Source organism: Pongo pygmaeus, chromosome 15 (assembly GCF_028885625.2).
Source record: "Pongo pygmaeus isolate AG05252 chromosome 15, NHGRI_mPonPyg2-v2.0_pri, whole genome shotgun sequence".
In the NCBI taxonomy this organism is placed as follows: Eukaryota; Metazoa; Chordata; class Mammalia; order Primates; family Hominidae; genus Pongo; species Pongo pygmaeus.
Window position 1 is genome coordinate 58463693 of NC_072388.2, and position 18152 is coordinate 58481844.

An 18152-nucleotide genomic window follows, 5' to 3' on the forward strand; every position below is an offset into this window, starting at 1 on the left:
TGGGAAAAACCAAGGCAACTAGGGTCTGGAGTGGACCCCCAAAAAACTGCAGCAGCCCTACAGCAGAGTGGACAAATTGTTAAAAGAAGAACAAACAAAAAACAACAACAAAAACAATAACAAACCCATAAAAACCCCATCCAAAAATCAGCAACCTCAAAGATCGAAGGTAGATAAGCCCACAAAAATGAGAAAGAATCAATGCAAAAACCCTGAAAACTCAAAAAGCTAGAGTGCTCCTTTTCCTTTAAATGACTGCAAACCTTCCCGGCAAGGGCTCAGAACTGGGCTGAGGCTGGGACAGCTGAAATGACAGAAGTAGGCTTCAGAAGGTGGGTAATAAACACCTTTACTGAACTAAAGGAGCATGTGGTAACCATTGACAAACAAGCAAATAATCATGATAAAACAATACAGGAGGTGACAGCCAAAATAGCCAGTTTAGACAGGAACATAACCAACCAGCTAGAGCTGAAAAACACACTACAAGAACTTCACAATGTAATCATGAGTATTAATAGCAAAATAGACCAAGCAGAGAAAAGAATCTCAGACCTTGAAGAGTATCTTTCTGAAATAAGACAGACAGCTAAGAATAGAGACAAAAGAATGAAAAAGAATGAACAAAACCTCTGAGAAATATAGAATTATGTAAAGAGACTGAATCTACAGCTAATTGGGGTACCTGAAAGAGATGGGGAGAATGCAACCAAGTTGGAAAACATACTTCAGAATATTATCCAGGAAAACTTCCCCAACCTAGTAAGACAGGCCAACACTCAAATTCAAGAAATGCAGAGAACCCCAGCAAGATAATCAATGAAAAGATCATCCCCAAGACACATAATCATCAAATTCTCCAGGGTCAAAATGAAAGAAAAAATGTTAAGGGCAGCCACAGAGAAAGGCCAGGACACCTATAAAGGGAAGCCCATCAGACAAACAGTGGACCTCTCAGCAGAAACCCTATAAGCTAGAAGAGATTGGGGGCCAATATTCAACACTTCTAAAGAAAAGAATTTCCAATCCAGAATTTCATATCCAGCCAAACTAAGCTTCATAAGTGAAGGAGAAATAAGATCCATTTCAGACAAGCGAATGCTGAGGGAATTAGTTATCACCAGGCCTGCCTTGCCAGAGTTCCTGAAGGAAACACTGAATATGGAAAGGAAAAACCATTACCAGCCACTACAAAAACACACTGAAGTATACAGACCAGTGACACTATGAAGCAACCACATAAACAAGTCAGAAAAATGACCAGCTAGCGTCGTGATGACAGAATCAAACCCACACATAATAATACTAACCTTAAATGTAAATGGGCTAAATGCCCCAATTAAAAGACACAAAGTGGCAAGCTGAATAAAGAACCAAGACCCATTGGTATGCTGTCTTCAAGAGACCCATCTCACATGCAAAGACACATATAGGCTCAAAATAAAGGGATGCAGGAAAATTTACCAAGCAAATGGAAAACAGAATAAAGCAGGGGTTGCACTCCTAGTTTCTGACAAAACAGATTTTAAACCAACAAATATCAAAAAAGATAAAGAAAGACATTACATAATGGTAAAGGATTCAATTCAACAAGAAGAGCTAACTATCCTAAATACATATGCACACAACACGTGGGCACCCAGATTCATAAAGCAAGTTCTTAGAGACCTTCAAAGAGATTTAGACTCCCACACAATAACAGTGGGAGACTTTAACACTCCACTGACAATATTAGACATGAAATAATAACAAACAGTCTCTCAGACCACAGCACAATCAAATTAGAACTCAAGATTAAGAAATTCACTCAAAACCACACAACTACATGGAAACTAAACAGCATGCTCCAGAATCTCTTGGGTAAATAATAAAATTAAGGCAGAAATCAAGCAGTTCTTTGAAACTAATGAGAGCAAAGAGACAACATACCAAAATCTCTAGGATGTAGCTAAAGCAGTGTTAAGAGGGAAATTTATAGCATTAAATGCCCACATTAAAAAGCTAGAAAGATCCTAAGTTAACAACCTAACATCACAACTAAAAGAACTAGAGAACCAAGAGCAAACAAACCCCAAAGCTAGCAGAAGACAAAAACAAAGATGAACTGAAGGAGACAGAGACATGAAAAACCCTTTTAAAATAAACAAATCTAGGAGCTGTTTTTTTTAAAAAAAAAATTTAAAAATCAACCATTAGCTAGACTAATACAGAAGAAAAGAGAAGAATCAAATAAACACAATCAGAAATGATAAGCGAGATATCACCACTGACCCCACAGAAATACAAACAATGATCATAGAATACTATAAACACCTCTATGCTCATAAACTAGAAAATCTAGAAGAAATGGATAAATTCCTGGAGACATACACCCTGCAAAGACTGAACCAGGAAGAAACTGAATCCCTAAATAGACCAATAACAAGTTCTGAAATTGAGACAACAATAAATAGCCTACCAACCAAACAAAAGCCAAGGACCAGGGACATTTACAGCTGAATTCTACCAGAGGTATAAAGAAGAGCTGGTACCATTTCTATTGAAACTATTCCAGAAAAGTTGAAAAGGAGGGACTCCTCCCTAACTCATTCTATGAGGCCAGCAGCATCCTGATACCAAAACCTGGAAAAGATACAACAAAAAAATAAAACTTCAGGCCAATATTGTTGATGAACACTGATGCAATAATTCTCAATAAAATACTGGCAAACTGAATCCAGCAGCACATCAAAAAGCTTATCCACCACAATCAAGTAGGTTTACAACTTTAGTTCAACATATGCAAATCAAAACATGTGATTAATCACATAACTGCTTAGTGATCTAAAGACAAAACCACATGATTATCTCAATAGGTGCAGAAAAGGTCTTCAATAAAATTCAACATTCCTTTATAGTAAACTGTCAATAAACTGGGTTTTGAAGGAACATACCTCAAAATAATAAGAGCCATATATGACAAGCCCACTGCCAATATCATACTAAATAGGCAAAAGCTAGAAGCATTCCTATTAAAAAGCAGCACAAGACAAGGATGCCCTCTCTCACCACTCCTATTCAACACAGTATTGAAAGTTCTGGCCAGGGCAATCAGGCAAGAGAAAGAAATAAATTGTTTTCAAATAGGAAGCGAGGAAACCCAACTATCTTTGTTTGCAGATGACATGATCCTATATCTAGAAAATCCCATTTTCTCAATCCAATAGCTTCTTAAGCTGATAAGCAACTTCAGCAAAGTCTCAGGATATAAAATCAATGTGCAAAAATTGCTAGCATTCCTATACAGCAACAACAGGCAAGCAGAGAGCCAAATCATGAATGAATTCCCACTCACAATTGCCACAAAAAGAATAAAATACCTAGGAATACAGCTAACAAGGGACGTGAAGGACCTCTTCAAGGGGAACTACAAGCAACTGCCCAAAGAAATCAGAGATGACACAAAGAAATGGAAAAACATTCCATGCTCATGGATATGAAGAATCAATATCATGAAAATGGCCATACTCCCCAAAACAACTTACAGATTCAACATTATTCCCATTAAACTACCATTGACATTCCTCACAGAATTAGAAAAAACTATTTTAAAGTTCATTTGGAACCAAAAGAGAGCCAGAATAGCCAAGACAATCCTAAGACAAAGAACAAAGCTGGAGGCATTATGCTACTTGACTTCAAACTATACTACAAGGCTACAGTAACCAAAACAGCATGGTACTGGTACAAGAACAGACACATAGACCAATGGACCAGCATAGAGAACCCAGTAATAAGACCACATACCTACAACCATCTGATCTTTGACTAACCTTACAAAAACAAGCAATGGGGAAATAATTCCCTAGGTAATAAATGGTGCTGGGATAACTGGCTAGCAATATACAGAAAATTGAAACTGGACCCCTTCCTTACACATGTACAAAAATCAACTCAAGATGGATTAAAGACTTAAATGTAAAACCCAAAACTATAAAAACCCTAGAAGAAAATCTAGGCAATACCATTCAGGACATAGGCATGGGCAAAGATTTCATTACAAAGACACCAACAGCAATTGCAACAAAAGCTCAAACTAACAAATGGGATCTAATTAACTAAAAGCTTCTGCACAGCAAAAGAAACTATCATCAGACTGAACAGAACAGAATGGGAGGAAATATTTGCAATCTATGCATCTGACAAAGGTCTAATATCCAGCATCTACAAAGAACTTAAACAATTTGCAAGAAAAAAAATAAACAACCTCATTAAAAATTGAACAAAGGACATGGACAGACACTTCTCAAAAGAAGATATACATGCAGACAACAAACATGAATAAAAGCTCAGCAGCACTTATAATTAGATAAATGTAAATCAAAACTACAATGAGGTACAATCTTACAAAAGTCAGAATGGCTATTACCAAAAAGTCAAAAAACAACAAATGCTGGCAACGTTGTGGAGAAAAAGAAATGCTTTTACACTGTTAGTGGAAGTATAAATTAGTTCAACCATTGTGGAAAACAGTGTGGCGATTCCTCAAAGACCTAGAGGCAGAAATACAATTTGACCCAGCAATCCCATTACTGGGTATATACCCAAAGGAATAGGAATCATCCTATCATAAAGATACAGGCACACGTATGTTTATTGCAGCACTATTTACAATAGTAAAGACATGGAGCCAACCCAAATGCTCATCAATGATAGACTGGCTAAAGAAAATGTGGTACATACACCATGGAATACTATGCATCCATAAAAAGGAACAGGATCATGTTCTTTGCAGGGACATGGATGGAGCTGGAGGCCATTATCCTTAGCAAACTAATGCAGGAACAGAAAACCAAATACCACATGTTCTCACTTATGAATGGGAATTGAATGATAAGAACACATGGACATATTGAGGGGTAGCAACACACACTGGGGCCTGTCGGAGGGTGAAGGGGGAGGAGGGAGAGCACCAGAAAGAAGAGCTAATGGGTGCTGGGCTTAACTCCTAGGTGATAGAATGATCTGTGCAGCAAAACACCATGGTACATGTTTACCTATAAAAACCTGCACATCCTGCACATGTACCCCTGAGCTTAAAAGGAAAAAAAAAGTCAGTCTTTTATCAGGCAGGCATTAGTGGATCCTGGAAGGGTTAGGATGAGCTTAAAAGGGAGGGAAGGCCAGGTGCAGTGGCTCACGCCTGTAATCCCAGCACTTTGGGATGCCGAGGCGGGCAGATCACCTGAGGCCAGGCGTTCGGGGAGACCAGCCTGGCCAGATGGCGAAACCCCGTCTCTACTAAAAATACAAAAATTAGCAGGGCGTGGTGGCGGGCACATGTAATCCCAGCTACTCAGGAGGCTGAGGCATGGGAATCGCTTGAACCCGGGAGGCTGAGGTTGCAGTGAGCCGAGATCATGCCACTGCACTCCAGCCCGGGCAACAGAGCAAGACGCTGTCTCAAAAAAAAAAAAAAAAAAAAATGGGGAGGGAGGGAAGTAGAAGGAGTATAACCCATTAACAGGATAGTGCAATTGTTGAATTATGACAACTGAACTGGAGGTAGGGTGTGAGTTGTGGTGCCATAGAATAGAAAGAGGAGAAAAGCAGAGAAGAGAGAAATCATTGACTTGGGGTCTGATTCATGTGGTGAGTGAGAAAAAGAGGGGTTTCAAAAGCTACTCAGAAATGGTGAGCCTGAGTGAATAAAATGAACAGGGGAACAATGAGCTTGTTTGATGGGACAGGGAAGAAAATTCTTATCTTGGATGGTTCTTCCCTTTCTGAGGCACACATCCTTCCGATTTCACATGCAGAGGCCTCTGTCTAACCACCCAAACTGCTAGGACTGAGGAAACTCCTGCTTGCACAATATTCCTGGGAGGCCACATGGCAGAGTAGCTCACCCTTGTGCCAGCTGGCCTGAGGCTGCGTTGTTCGGGAGACAGGCTGGTGCCCACTCATTCTGCACAACTGGGAGCCCCTAGGCAGCCTTGTATTTGCTTGTGTGATGATTTAATTAATCTTTGCCCTTTCACCCTTTCCCACTCTCCCTGACCCCAGACTGAAAGCGCCTTGGGAGCAAAGTACAGCCAAGTTGTGTTTGTTCATTATCATATCCTTGCACCCAGCACAGTGCCTGGCACACAGGAGGTACGCAATAAATAGCACTCATGTGAGAGCCAGCTCAAATTTTTACAACAGTGGCTCTTATTCAAGTGTGTAGCTCAAAACTGCCCTCAGAAATTCTGCCTTAGTAGAAGTAGGTCTGGATGTAACTCTATGTGTGATTCTAACAGTCACCTCCAGTTAGGGCTGGCAGATTTAGGAAATAAAAATACAGGACACTCAGTTACATTTGACTCTCAGCAAAACAATGAAATTTTTTTTAGTATAGGTATGCCCTAAGAAATATTTGTGTTTCATCTGGCAGTTCTACCTCCAGTTGAAAACTACTATGTTAGTGCATTCAGAAAAAGAAGGCCCAGGGTCTTGCTTTATTTACTCAAGAGTAAGGATGATTCCAGACAGCTGCAGGGTGGGGGAGAAAAGGGTCTGAGGAGTTCCATCTTGAGCAAGTGAAGGTGCTACCTTAAAAATAATCCACCCTTACCATGAGTCAAAAGGGACTCGTAGCTCCTATAGATACTGCCCTATGTTCTTAAGGGAAACTAAAACTTTAACAAAATGCTAGGAATAATCAGGGAAAATTTTAGAACAAAACAGAAGTTTCCATATCTTTGCTTAAAATTTCAACAATTTCAAAGGCCCTCTAAGATACTGGTTATTATGTATCAAGACTGACACTGCAAAGCTAGAAACAGTCACCTAAAATCATCAGATAAAATAGGAAAATTGAGAGATAAGAAAGGCACCCCAGGGTGATGTGTTTGCTGCTGCTGATAATTGTGATGATATAATTGAGAGGGATAAAAGGAAAGGTGAACACAGGCTATTTTAGTAAGTTGCAGACACCAGTGTCCAACAGTGAAGGACGCTGCTATTAGGACTCCCTTTGTTCCTGGCTCATTCTCCACACAGCATCAGGAAGGATCAATTGAAAACCCAAGTCTGATCCTGCCACGCTTCCCTTCCTTCCCCCTACTCCAGCCAAGCCGGCCTTCCAGCTGCTCCTGGAACAGAGAAGAGATTCCCAGCTCAGGGCCTTTGCACTGGGAGGCCCCTCAGCCTGGCCTCACTTCCTCAGATAGCTACATGACTGGCTCCCTCACTCCATTCAGTCTCTGCTCAAGCTGTTACCTCGAAGAAGCCTCTCCTCACCCCCACCGCCACCACTCTCTTACACTTTGCCTTGCTGTATTTTTCTTCATAACCATTATAACTACCTGATATTATATTATATATTTGGTTATTTGTGTGTATGTCTTCTCAACTAGATTGTAAGCTCCATGAAGCCAGGATTTTCTTGTGAGGCACCACTCACTCTTGAGTCCTGGCAGTAATGGAACAATGCCTGACGTGGAGTAAATGGTCAACACATATTTGTTAAATAAATAGATGAATGAATAAATTATGTCACTTCTCAGCTTAAAACCCTCCAATGGCTTCCAATTACATTTGGAACAAAATCCAAACTCCTTCCCCACGATCTCGGCCCTGCCTATCTGTCCAATGGTGTTCTCTGCCCCACTTCCCTCTTCCTCCCCTATGTCATCAACACCCTTTCAGTTCTCATATAATACAGACTCAGGCCCTGTGCATTTGCTATTCCCCCACACCTGAGGTCCTTCCTAGCCTCTCTCTGAACTGTGGGCTCCTTCTGCTCATTCAGATTTCAGTTCATGTGTCATCTCCTCAGAGGGGCAGTCCTTGGCCCCCTCACACCCAACCCTCTATCACTCTTTCTAGTGCTCACACTATGAAATTACACTGTTTATTTATGGGTTTGTTTTTTATTGCCTGTTTCCTCTGACTAGCAGGTAAGCTCTGCAAGGGCAGGGACCTTGTACATCTTATTTACTACAATGTCTCAGTGGCCAGTGCATGTCTGATGTATAGAAGTCACTCTAAATATTTTTTGAACAAAATAATGAATTTTAAAAATGGGTAGGAGAATCATAGATCCCATCAATGCAAGGAAATAGCAATGGTAGTTTTCAAATTTAAGTTGATTTACTTTCAATTGCTCATTTCTTCTTGAGGGAAACTGGGGTGTTTTAAGGATGACTTCCTGATTATTGTCCTTTTTGAGGCTAATAGCTCACATAACACCCAGAACCATCATAATATCCCTCTTGGTGTTTGTGTCAGAAACAACGTGGTGCTCCTGGTCAGTGTCTGGTGCATCAGGGCATTTATTATGTTTTCCTAAATTGCTTCACTTTTTTCATGACTGATCTTGGCTTAAAAGAGACTTCCAGTATTTCAGCTGTAAGAATTCTCGCCTCTCCACCTCAGTGTATATTATTTAGTGAAAATAGGTAAGTATGTTGGAGAACATTACAAAATGGAATAATCCATTGGAATTGGGAGAAATATAAATATATTAGACACCTTGCTTAAACATCAGCATCTGTGGCTAAAACTAACCCAAATTAGAATTTCTCTTCAGTTATTCTCCAGATTTGATGATTTCCTTATTTATTAAACAATGATAAACTGAACTCTTTTTTGCTTAACATGCTTTCTTTTTCCTCAGTTTCTATGTACAATTATGTGCAATTCTCAATTTTTGTTTTATCTGTTGTCACTGGAAATGGCAGAGTGACCCAAGACTCAACAGATGTAATAAAGTCCATATCCTCTACTGTCTATGGGCACAGTGTCACATGGTGTCAGAGGTCACAAGAAGATGGGAAGCGGGTCAGAAACCTCGCAGGATAAAAAGGGCAGGGATAAAGGCTTCAATGAGAAGCTGATTCTTTCTGTTAATTTCATTCTTATCTGTTGTCATATGACTCTGGTATTTTGATGTGGGATGTATATGGAGAGAGGAGCTGAACATAGGAAAGAATGTGTAATGGGCCATTTTCTCTTTCCTGAATATGCCCTGCTTAGAATGTTTATTTGATTGCAGCTGCAGAGACAACCATTGTCCTAACCCCATACTGTCAAGTGGGCAACCCAACATCATAAAACTCCAATATCATGTGAGCCAGATCTGCCTTTGTTTTCTCTTGAACCTTCTCCAGAACCCAATTGGGCCATGGCTACTTAAAAATGGAAATTCCCTAAAAATTAATGGACCCTTTGTCAAGTCTTTGCAAACTGTAATTTTTACACGAAGTATGTGCCGTGTAAGTAGACCTATACATGCTAGGGCATTTCACTATTCCTGAGGAATGGCTGAAGTTCTTGTGGACTGACTACTGGACAACCCGGGAGCTCTGTAAAACACAGTTTGACTATATTAACTTACATCTTCAGAACATCAAGTATCTTTATGGCAGGAAATAATAAAAGAGTTTTACTATACATTGCCAGAAAGAGTACAAGGAAGCTTGGAAACTCGGATATGTTCTGACCTCATGTTTTAGGCAGGGGCAAGTCATATCTAATCCACCTGGAGCCTTGGTTTTCTGATTTGTCATTACTACCCAAATCTCAATTTACATCTTAAGTGAAGTTCACTGGGCCCTCACAACTCCAGGTCCATGCAGCTCCTCAGACTGGAAGGGCACCCTTCCCTTCACCTCTTTGTTTCCCCCTGTTCCTCTGAGAGTCACCTGTGGTCTCAGTTCACCTGGGGAGCTGCTGGACTCCAGGGCTCCTCAGCACCGTACATTTCCCTTTCTCAGGACACCAAGCACACTGGATTGGGACTGCTTCCTTGGTCGTCTGGCCCCCTGGAGGCAGGGACTGGTTTTTGTTTATTTTTTATTTTTCGTTAATTTCCCATCAGTTGTGCCTCATAGAGTACTCAACCAAAAGAAAGTATGTAGAAAGTGTTTGTTGAGTGAATGAGTGAATTTGAAAATCAGGGACTTGGCGCAGTGAATCTTTAAGACGCTTGGAGTTTTACGGTTGAATGAGTCTGAAGGAACTTTGGGGAGAAGGAATTAATGCTAAAATCTATAGGGAAAGAAGATAGGAGGAACTTTCATTAATTCTGTTCTATTCCAACACTTGGATTTGTACTATACCATCAGGGTTTAGAGCAATCGCTCCTCCTCTACAGGCTTTGGTTCCATTTTCAGAGTTTACTAGAAGCTCTTTCACCTGAGGTGCATACCAAAGCTCTTTGGGATGTGGTAGAATGCCAGTCACCAGGAGCAGGGGAAGGTTTGAGGACCTCTCACTGTCCTCTTCGTCTTGATGCCTCATGGACATTTGAGAGAGGTGGAGATGCAAAGGCTGGAGAGAAGAGAGCAGCACAGGGTGGGGTGAGGAGTTTCCTGCCGCCTCTTTGGCCTTTAGCCAGGGGTATAAGAGGCCCGCTTTGTGTTTGAGAGAATACGCATGAGTGCTGTTTAATATTCTGCCTTGAGTCACAGAAGGAGAACGTTCAAGTTAAAAAAGACCATGGCCTAATGAAGTCTCAACTTGAAAAATTTTGATGAAGTACAGCTTTTGGTTTCAAAAATAAAATTATATGCAGAGCTTCAATAAACTAGAGATATAAAATGACAGTGTTGAGATTGAAAGGGGAAGGGAGGAGTTTGCTTTGTTTAGGTTTCCTCTTCCTGTCTGTGCCATCCCTAAAAGATCCAGAAGTCCACCTTTTCCTTCCCTTTAAGTGTACAGACTTAGAGTTAGGGACAGGAATGTTAAATGCCCCGGCCAAGGTGCTTCAGGCAGTCTAGAGAGAACAGCCAGTGTGCTCTTCTCATAATATCTCCAAGAGACCTGTGCTATAGTTTGAATGTCCCTTCCAAAACTCATGTTTAAACTTAATACCCAATGTGGCAGTATTAAGAGGTGGAGCCTTTGAGAGGCTATGGACTACGAACTATTGAACTATGAAGGTTCTGCCTTCATGAGTGGATTATCCCACTCATGGATTAATGGATTAAAGAGTTAACGGATTAATGGATTATCATGGAAATGTGACTTGCAGCTTTATAAAAAGAAGAAGAGAGACTTGAGCATAGCATGTTAGCATGCTCAGTCCCCTCACCATGTTATACCCTGCACCCACTTGGGACCCTTCAGAGAGTCCCCACTAGCAAGCCAGAAAGCTTTTACCAGATGTGCCCCTTTGACCTTGGACTTCCCAGCTTTCAGAACTGTTAAGAAATAAATTTTGTTTCTTTTACATTACCCTGTGTCAGGTATTCTGTTATAAGCAACACAAAACAGACTAAGACAACCCAGATCCTAGCCGAAAGCTAACTGAGAAGCAGGCAGTACTGAATTCTCTGCTCTGGACAGTAGGGCTACATGAGGATTTTAATGTTTCCAGTATGTCATCCTAACATCTTCCCTCAAATAAAGAAAAAAAATATTTTACAAAGAAAACCTGACAGGACTTTAAGAGAAATTCCAGGTTGCAACCATTGTACAATCACCAACAAATTGAAAACCTTGACTATTAATTAAATTAGTTAAACTAAATGAAATTTAAGGGGCCCAGATAGTAAAGTATGTTGAATGAAAATTGTCATTCCTTAATATTTGTTTTAGGGATTGAGATTTCCATATGCTGGGTTTTCCTAAGTCAAGCAATAACAGGGCATTTACCTGTTCCAGAAGATGGAGGGGTGATAGATCCTGGGCTGTCATCTTCAGGCTCCGAGACAGTGACAGTGGGGACTGTGTCAGGACTCGGCTTTAGACATATATCTTGCTTCTCAGGGGTCTTCTCTTGGGTAGTGGTTTCAACAGAAGGTTCTATTTCCGTCAGTGTGATTTTGACAGGGGTGGTGATCTGAGGAGCCCTGCGCTGTTCTTCAGAGAGATCATCTATGTATGGAGCAAATGTGGATTCTTCCAATAAATGGTCCTTGATGATTTTTCCCTCCACAGGAGCTGGTTTGTCAGGTTCACAGACTCCTTCAGGTTTAATTGAGATGTCAGTGTCCTTATTCTTAAAGTCCAAGTCTTTATCTTCCAACTCGGGGTGATGTTGTTCTTGGTACTTCACCTCCTCGGGTCTGGTTATGTCAATGTATTTATAGGCCTCTGCTTTCATCTGGTCCAGAGGGTCTGCTAAGATCTTGTTCACTTCGGTGGACTCTGCAGGAGTCATCTCTATTCCAGAATCAGAACTAAATAAGCCACGAGACTCTATCCCAGGCACATCTGGTAAGGAGGGGCCGGGTGTACCCAGCTCCTCAGGGCTCTCTGAAATGGTGACGTGGCCATTTTCCTTCTGAAGAATTCCAGTGAAATATGTAGAATCCTCCTGAGGTGGATAGCGGATGTCAGAAATGAGAGATGTGTAACACGATCCTTCCCCATCTTTTGATGTTGTTGAGAAGGTGTGGTCCATGGCACTGGAAACACCTGCCACACCTATGAATCAAAGCAGCAGCAGACAGTGAGTGGGTGCTTGGCGTCAGCTCTCTCTCCTGTCTAACCCACCACCCACCCCTGCCTGGTGAAGACATGACATCCTTTCTCCTTAAGTCCTCGGAGTTCCCTCAGAGCTCCCTCAGAGCACCAGCATGTTAAATTTCCTCATCTCCCCGATAGTCCATACTTCTGGTATTTTTCTAGTAACAGACCCCAGAGGCTCACATAAACTGCCAGGACCAGATAAGTTGGGGACAGATCCTGTAAGACTAGGAAATTTATTTTCAACATCTACCACCTCAACACACAGTGACTTGATCTTAGTATTATTAAAAAGGAACCCTCTTTGTATCTAAAGTATTAACAGCTCTTTAAGTAGAGGTGGAAATTAGGCTACCTCAGGATTGTAACTGCAACAATAGGATAGCTGACTGGGTACAGGAGCTGTTCTTGGAGATTCAATAGCTGGGAGGAACCTCAAAGGACCCACTTGTCCAGCCCTTTCATTCATGGACTCCTGATCCATCCAGTCTCTTTTTTAAGGTCAGGTCCTCAGAGAAAGGACCTCCTAGCTTTGGGCCTCATTCCAATGTCATATCACCCTAATGGTGTGCTTCCCTGTTTATTTCTTCAGTTTTCCCCCTTGTTTTGTTTCCCTCCTCTTTTACTCCCCTACTGCCCATTCATTGCCATCCAGTGATATTCAAAGTGACCCACTGGGAATTCCTTCTTTCCACTGGTGGTGCTAAGGGTAAGACAGGTTTCCAAGTTTGAGTCTATAGAATATTTTCACCCGGCTCTAATTCTACTAATATACCAGCCAAAATATTCATTAATAGTGGGCATAGGCCAGGTGCAGTGGCTCACGCCTGTAATCCCAGCACTTTGGGAGGCCAAGGCAGGCGGATCTCCTGAGGTCGGGAGTTCGTAGACCAGCCTGACAACATGGAGAAACTCCGTCTCTACTAAAAATACAAAATTAGCCGGGCGTGTTGGCGCATGCCTGTAATCTCAGCTACTCGGGAGGCTGAGGCAGGAGAATCGCTTGAACCCAGGAGGAGGAGGTTGTGGTAAGCTGAGATCACGCCATTGCACTCCAGCCTGGGCAGCAAGAGCAAAACTCCATCTCAAAAAAAAAAAAAAAAAAAAAAAAAAAATAGTGAGCATAAAACGAAAACCCTCCACTGTTTTACTTTGCTGTAAAATTCTACCAGAAGGTATGACAACCAACATTTATTGAGGCGTCACTATATGCTAAGCAGTGGGATTTTTAATCTAATTTTTACAATTGTATAAATTAAGTCCCACACTCTCTACATCTACATACAAACACATTACACACACACATATACACAAACACACACAGCATGTACAATATCAAAGGTCTTAAGACACACCTGAAGAATAGACTAGAGCAACAACTCATATAAAAGTAATCAAAACAGTGGCAGTAACAAGTCAATAGCTAACATGCGAGTGCTTGCTATGTGTCAGGCATTGTTCTAAACTTTTCATTAATATCGACTCATTTCATAATCAAAGCAATCCTAGAAGGTTGGCAATATTGTTAGTCTCATTTTACAGATGAGGAAACCGAGAAACAAAGGGGTTAAATAACTCACCTAAGATCTTACAGGCAGTAAGTGGTAGAACCAGGTTTCACACCCAAGTAACCTGGAAGCCAAGAAACCTCCCCTAATGCCCTTTGCCCTGGTTAAGTCAGTCTGTGAGCTTTTTTTTTTTTTTTTAGGCAGTAGAAAAGCACAAAACCTCTTCACCGTTCTAGCACTTTCCTGCCTCAGCACCTTTGCACTAGCTGTTTCCTTTTCTTGGAACTCTCTTCTCCTAGATACCTATATACCTAATTCTCTCACCCCCAAGTCTTTGCTCAAATGTCGCCATCTTAAGAAAAATGATCCTAACCCTCCATCTCAAATTGCAACTTGCCTTCCCCTCCCCACTCCTAGCAATCCTATTCTCCGCTACCCTTCTCTGATTTTTCTTTTTCCCATATCGCTTATCTCCTTCTTAAATACTGTATAGTTAACATATCTTTTATGCATCAATTGTCTCCTCTTGCTAGGTAAGCTCACACACACAGCATGGTAAGCTCCACAAGGGCAGGAATTTCTGACTATTTTTCTCACCAATATAGGCACCTAAAACAGGGCCTGATGAATGGTAGGTACTCAATACATATTTGCAAAATAAGGGAAAGTGATTTTTTGGGGGGACGGAGGACAGAGTCTCACTCTGTCACCCAGATTGGAGTGCAGTGGAGCGATCTTGGCTCACAGCAACCTCTGCCTCCCAGGTTCAAGCAATTCTCTTGCCTCAGTCTCCCGAGTAGCTGGGATCACAGGCATGTGCCACCACACCCAGCTGATTTTTGTATTTTTAGTAGAGACAGGGTTTTGTCATGTTGTCCAGATGGTCTCGAACTCCGGACCTCAGGTGATCTTCCCACCATGGCCTCCCCAACGTTGGGATTATAGGCGTGAGCCGCCACACCGGGCCATATATGTGTGTGTGTGTGTGTGTGTGTGTGTGTGTATATATATATATACACACACGTATATACGTATATATATGTACATATATACGTGTGTATATATATATACACATATATATAATATACATATATACATATATATATATTTTTTTTTTTTTGAGACAGAGTCTTGCTCTGTCACCCAGGCTGGAGTGTAGTGTGGCATGATCTTGGCTCACTGCAGCCTCAACCTACAGGCTCAGAAGATCCATCTACTTCACCCTCCCAAGTAACTGGGACTACAGGTATGCACCAGCATGACTGGCTAATTTTGTTTTCATTTTTTCATAGAGATGTGGTCTCACTATGTTTCCCAGGCCTGTCTTGAACTCTTGGGCTCAAATGATCCTCCTGCCTTGGCCTCCCAAAGTGCTGGGATTACCAGCATGAGTCACCTCACTTGGCCAAGGAAAGTAATTTTGAAGTTTAGAATTAAGCACAAATATCAGTATTGTGTGAAAAGATAGGTTAGAAGATTCCCCCAAATTGCTAATGATACTTCATTTAGCAAGTTAATTTTGTGAGCAACAGACCAGTTCAAACCTATACATCTCAGCTAAGCTAGGCTTCTCATTATACCTTTTTGTTTTTTTATGGCAGCCTCTCTTTTCAAGATAGATCAAAAAATCTCAGTAACAAAATGAATAATAGTAAGGACTGTCCTTATTGCCTAAGCATAGGTAGAACACCAAAGAAAAAAACTATTAAATTTAAGTCCATGGGTGCACACACACCTTTATCCTGAAGAATTATTAAAGCTTCTTTCATTATATGGGCTCAGCTTATATGTAGACCTCATTGGAGGCAGGGAAATCAACCCGAGATATATATTTCACTACAGATATTTGGATCCTAGGATTCTCTACCAGTTATTTGGAACTATTTGCAGGTGTTAATAAGTAATTATTCACCAGAAAGTGAGGAGAGGAGGGGTTTGTCCATATAAATGAATAGTCTGGAGAGGTGGGGAGTGAGAAAGGGAATCTGGAGAAGACATAGTAGGTGGTTTATTTGGTTTCCAAGGCTGTGTCTCAGTCATTATCATCCAAATCTCACTCAATTCCCCCACTGCAGAGGCCACCACAGGGCTCCTGGCCCTGATTACCTATACTTGACATGTTGCATATCCCTCTAGACCACTGTCTCCTACCACCGGGGTTATCTCACTAAACACAAGTGTCACTTGCTAAGTGCCCAGGCCCTGGGCTCTGCACTGCCTTGCTGAGTAATCCTTAAACTCTGTAGCCTGGCATTTGAGACGATGTGAATTCCACCTGGTCACAGCCCTGTTGCCACCATTCCTCTCACCCTCCACTCCAGGCATACAAAGCCCTTCACAGTCTCACACTCACTTGACCAGCTTTTCTAGCCCTGTCTTCTACTCTCCAATTCAAATTCTAAGCTCCACTAATATAAACTACCCAACACTTCTTCAACACTGGATCCTTCTAACCTCCACATCCAAACCTCTGCCCTTCAATCTCAAGCCATTAACATAATGAGCTTTAAATGTCACCATCTCCATGATTAATTTGCTGACTGTCTTAGTCCATTTAGGCGGTTGCAACAAAAAGACTATAAACTATGTAGATTATAGACAACAGAAATTTACTCTGGAGGCTGGGAGGTTCAAGATCAAGGTGCCAGTGGATTTAGCGTCTGGTGAGGGCCCACTTCCTACATGGCCATCTTTTTGCTGTAACTTCACATTGTAGAAAGGGTGAGGGATTCTCTCTGGGGCCCCTTTTATAAGGTCACTAATCCCATTCGTGAGAGCTCTGCCCTTGTAGCTTAATCACCTCCCAAAGGCCCGACTCCAAATATCATTGCCTTTCGGGTTAGGATTTCAACATATGAATTTTGGGGGGGGGGGGGGGTGCACAAACATTCAGATCACAGCACTGACCAATGCCTGCAGGACCTGATCCCATCCTATTGTCTCCCTCTTCATTCTCATAGCACTTAATTTATACTGCTCATGTAGCATGTATGACATACAGCTTATATATGTCCATGTTACCTTCTTCTAACCTGTCAGCTCCTGGAGTTTGATGCTTGTCTGGCACACTATATTGCACATAGTAAGCATCCAATTCAAAATGAATATAAATAAATGGACTGCTCAATCAATCCATTAATGAGTGGGCTTATCCTGTGCAGCTACTGAGAACAAGCTACGACTAATTAATGCAAATTACAAAGAGGACATTTTAAATCTGTCATGCAAAAAACAGTCTAAAATGTGAGTTATCCAACAATGAAATAAAGCAAGAGTACTCTCAGAGCAAGAGTATTCTGATCATGGTAGACACAGGCAGAGAGAGACCCAGCGTTTGTCTAGACAGAAACCAGTACTTTGTAGAAAGTTGGATGAGACAACTGCAGAATTCTCTTCCAACTTTCCATGATTTTTATACTAATTGGGTACCACTGTAGTGTGACACAACTTCCTTTTTACTTATTGCTTTCCTGTGTAACAGAATCAATATAATTTCCCCCAAGGTGATGCCTCTGAGAACAGGGGCTTCTCAGATGTACAGTAATAATTGAGGGAAAAGAATCTAAATGACATCTATATTATTTTATAAATAAAATGTTATTAGAGAGGCTATAAATAGAATCAACAATTGGGAAGAAGTCCATTCCTACCCTACCAGCTCTGTCTTGCTCAGAAAACCCAGCATGAAATTGGAAGGACCCCTTTACCAGACTCTAAAAATACTACCAGCTAGAGGAAGAGAAGAGGAACACAGTTATTTGTGTAAATCACACATTTTATTTTTAAAACTTTTTTCACACATTTTAGATGGGATCGTATTAGAATCATCATAAAAACAAAGAATAATTCAAATACTTTGAATGTAGTTATGTCCCATTTTAAAAAATTGAGCTAAATACCCTGAAAAATTCTCAAGGTTCTAACTTACTGAATTTAAAAATATATATGCATGATATGGTGCCTATCGATTAGAGCTCTTGTAAACAGAAAGTCCTCCTAGACAGTAAATTATGTTGGAGCAGAGTCCTGTGGGGATTGTTGGAACTGAGAAGCAGAACTGAGCCTGAAGGCCCAGGAAAGCCAATTAATTCTTGTCAGCACTTCCTGCAGAGCTGGCAGATGTGGGAACTGAGAGAGCACAAGCCATTTGCCCCAGGTAGGAACTCACATTGCCATATTGTTAAATACAAATCCACTAAATAAAAG

General features: G+C 41.2%; 1 protein-coding gene across 1 annotated transcript in view; it reads right to left on the minus strand.

Moving 5' to 3' along the window:
* RTN1 (reticulon 1) overlaps positions 1-18152 on the minus strand; it is a 280203-nt gene that overhangs the window by 145549 nt on the left and 116502 nt on the right. The window contains exon 2 of the mRNA XM_054447579.2: positions 11623-12396. Within this exon, the coding sequence (XP_054303554.2) occupies positions 11623-12396 (774 nt within the window). The remainder of the gene's footprint in view (positions 1-11622; positions 12397-18152) is intronic.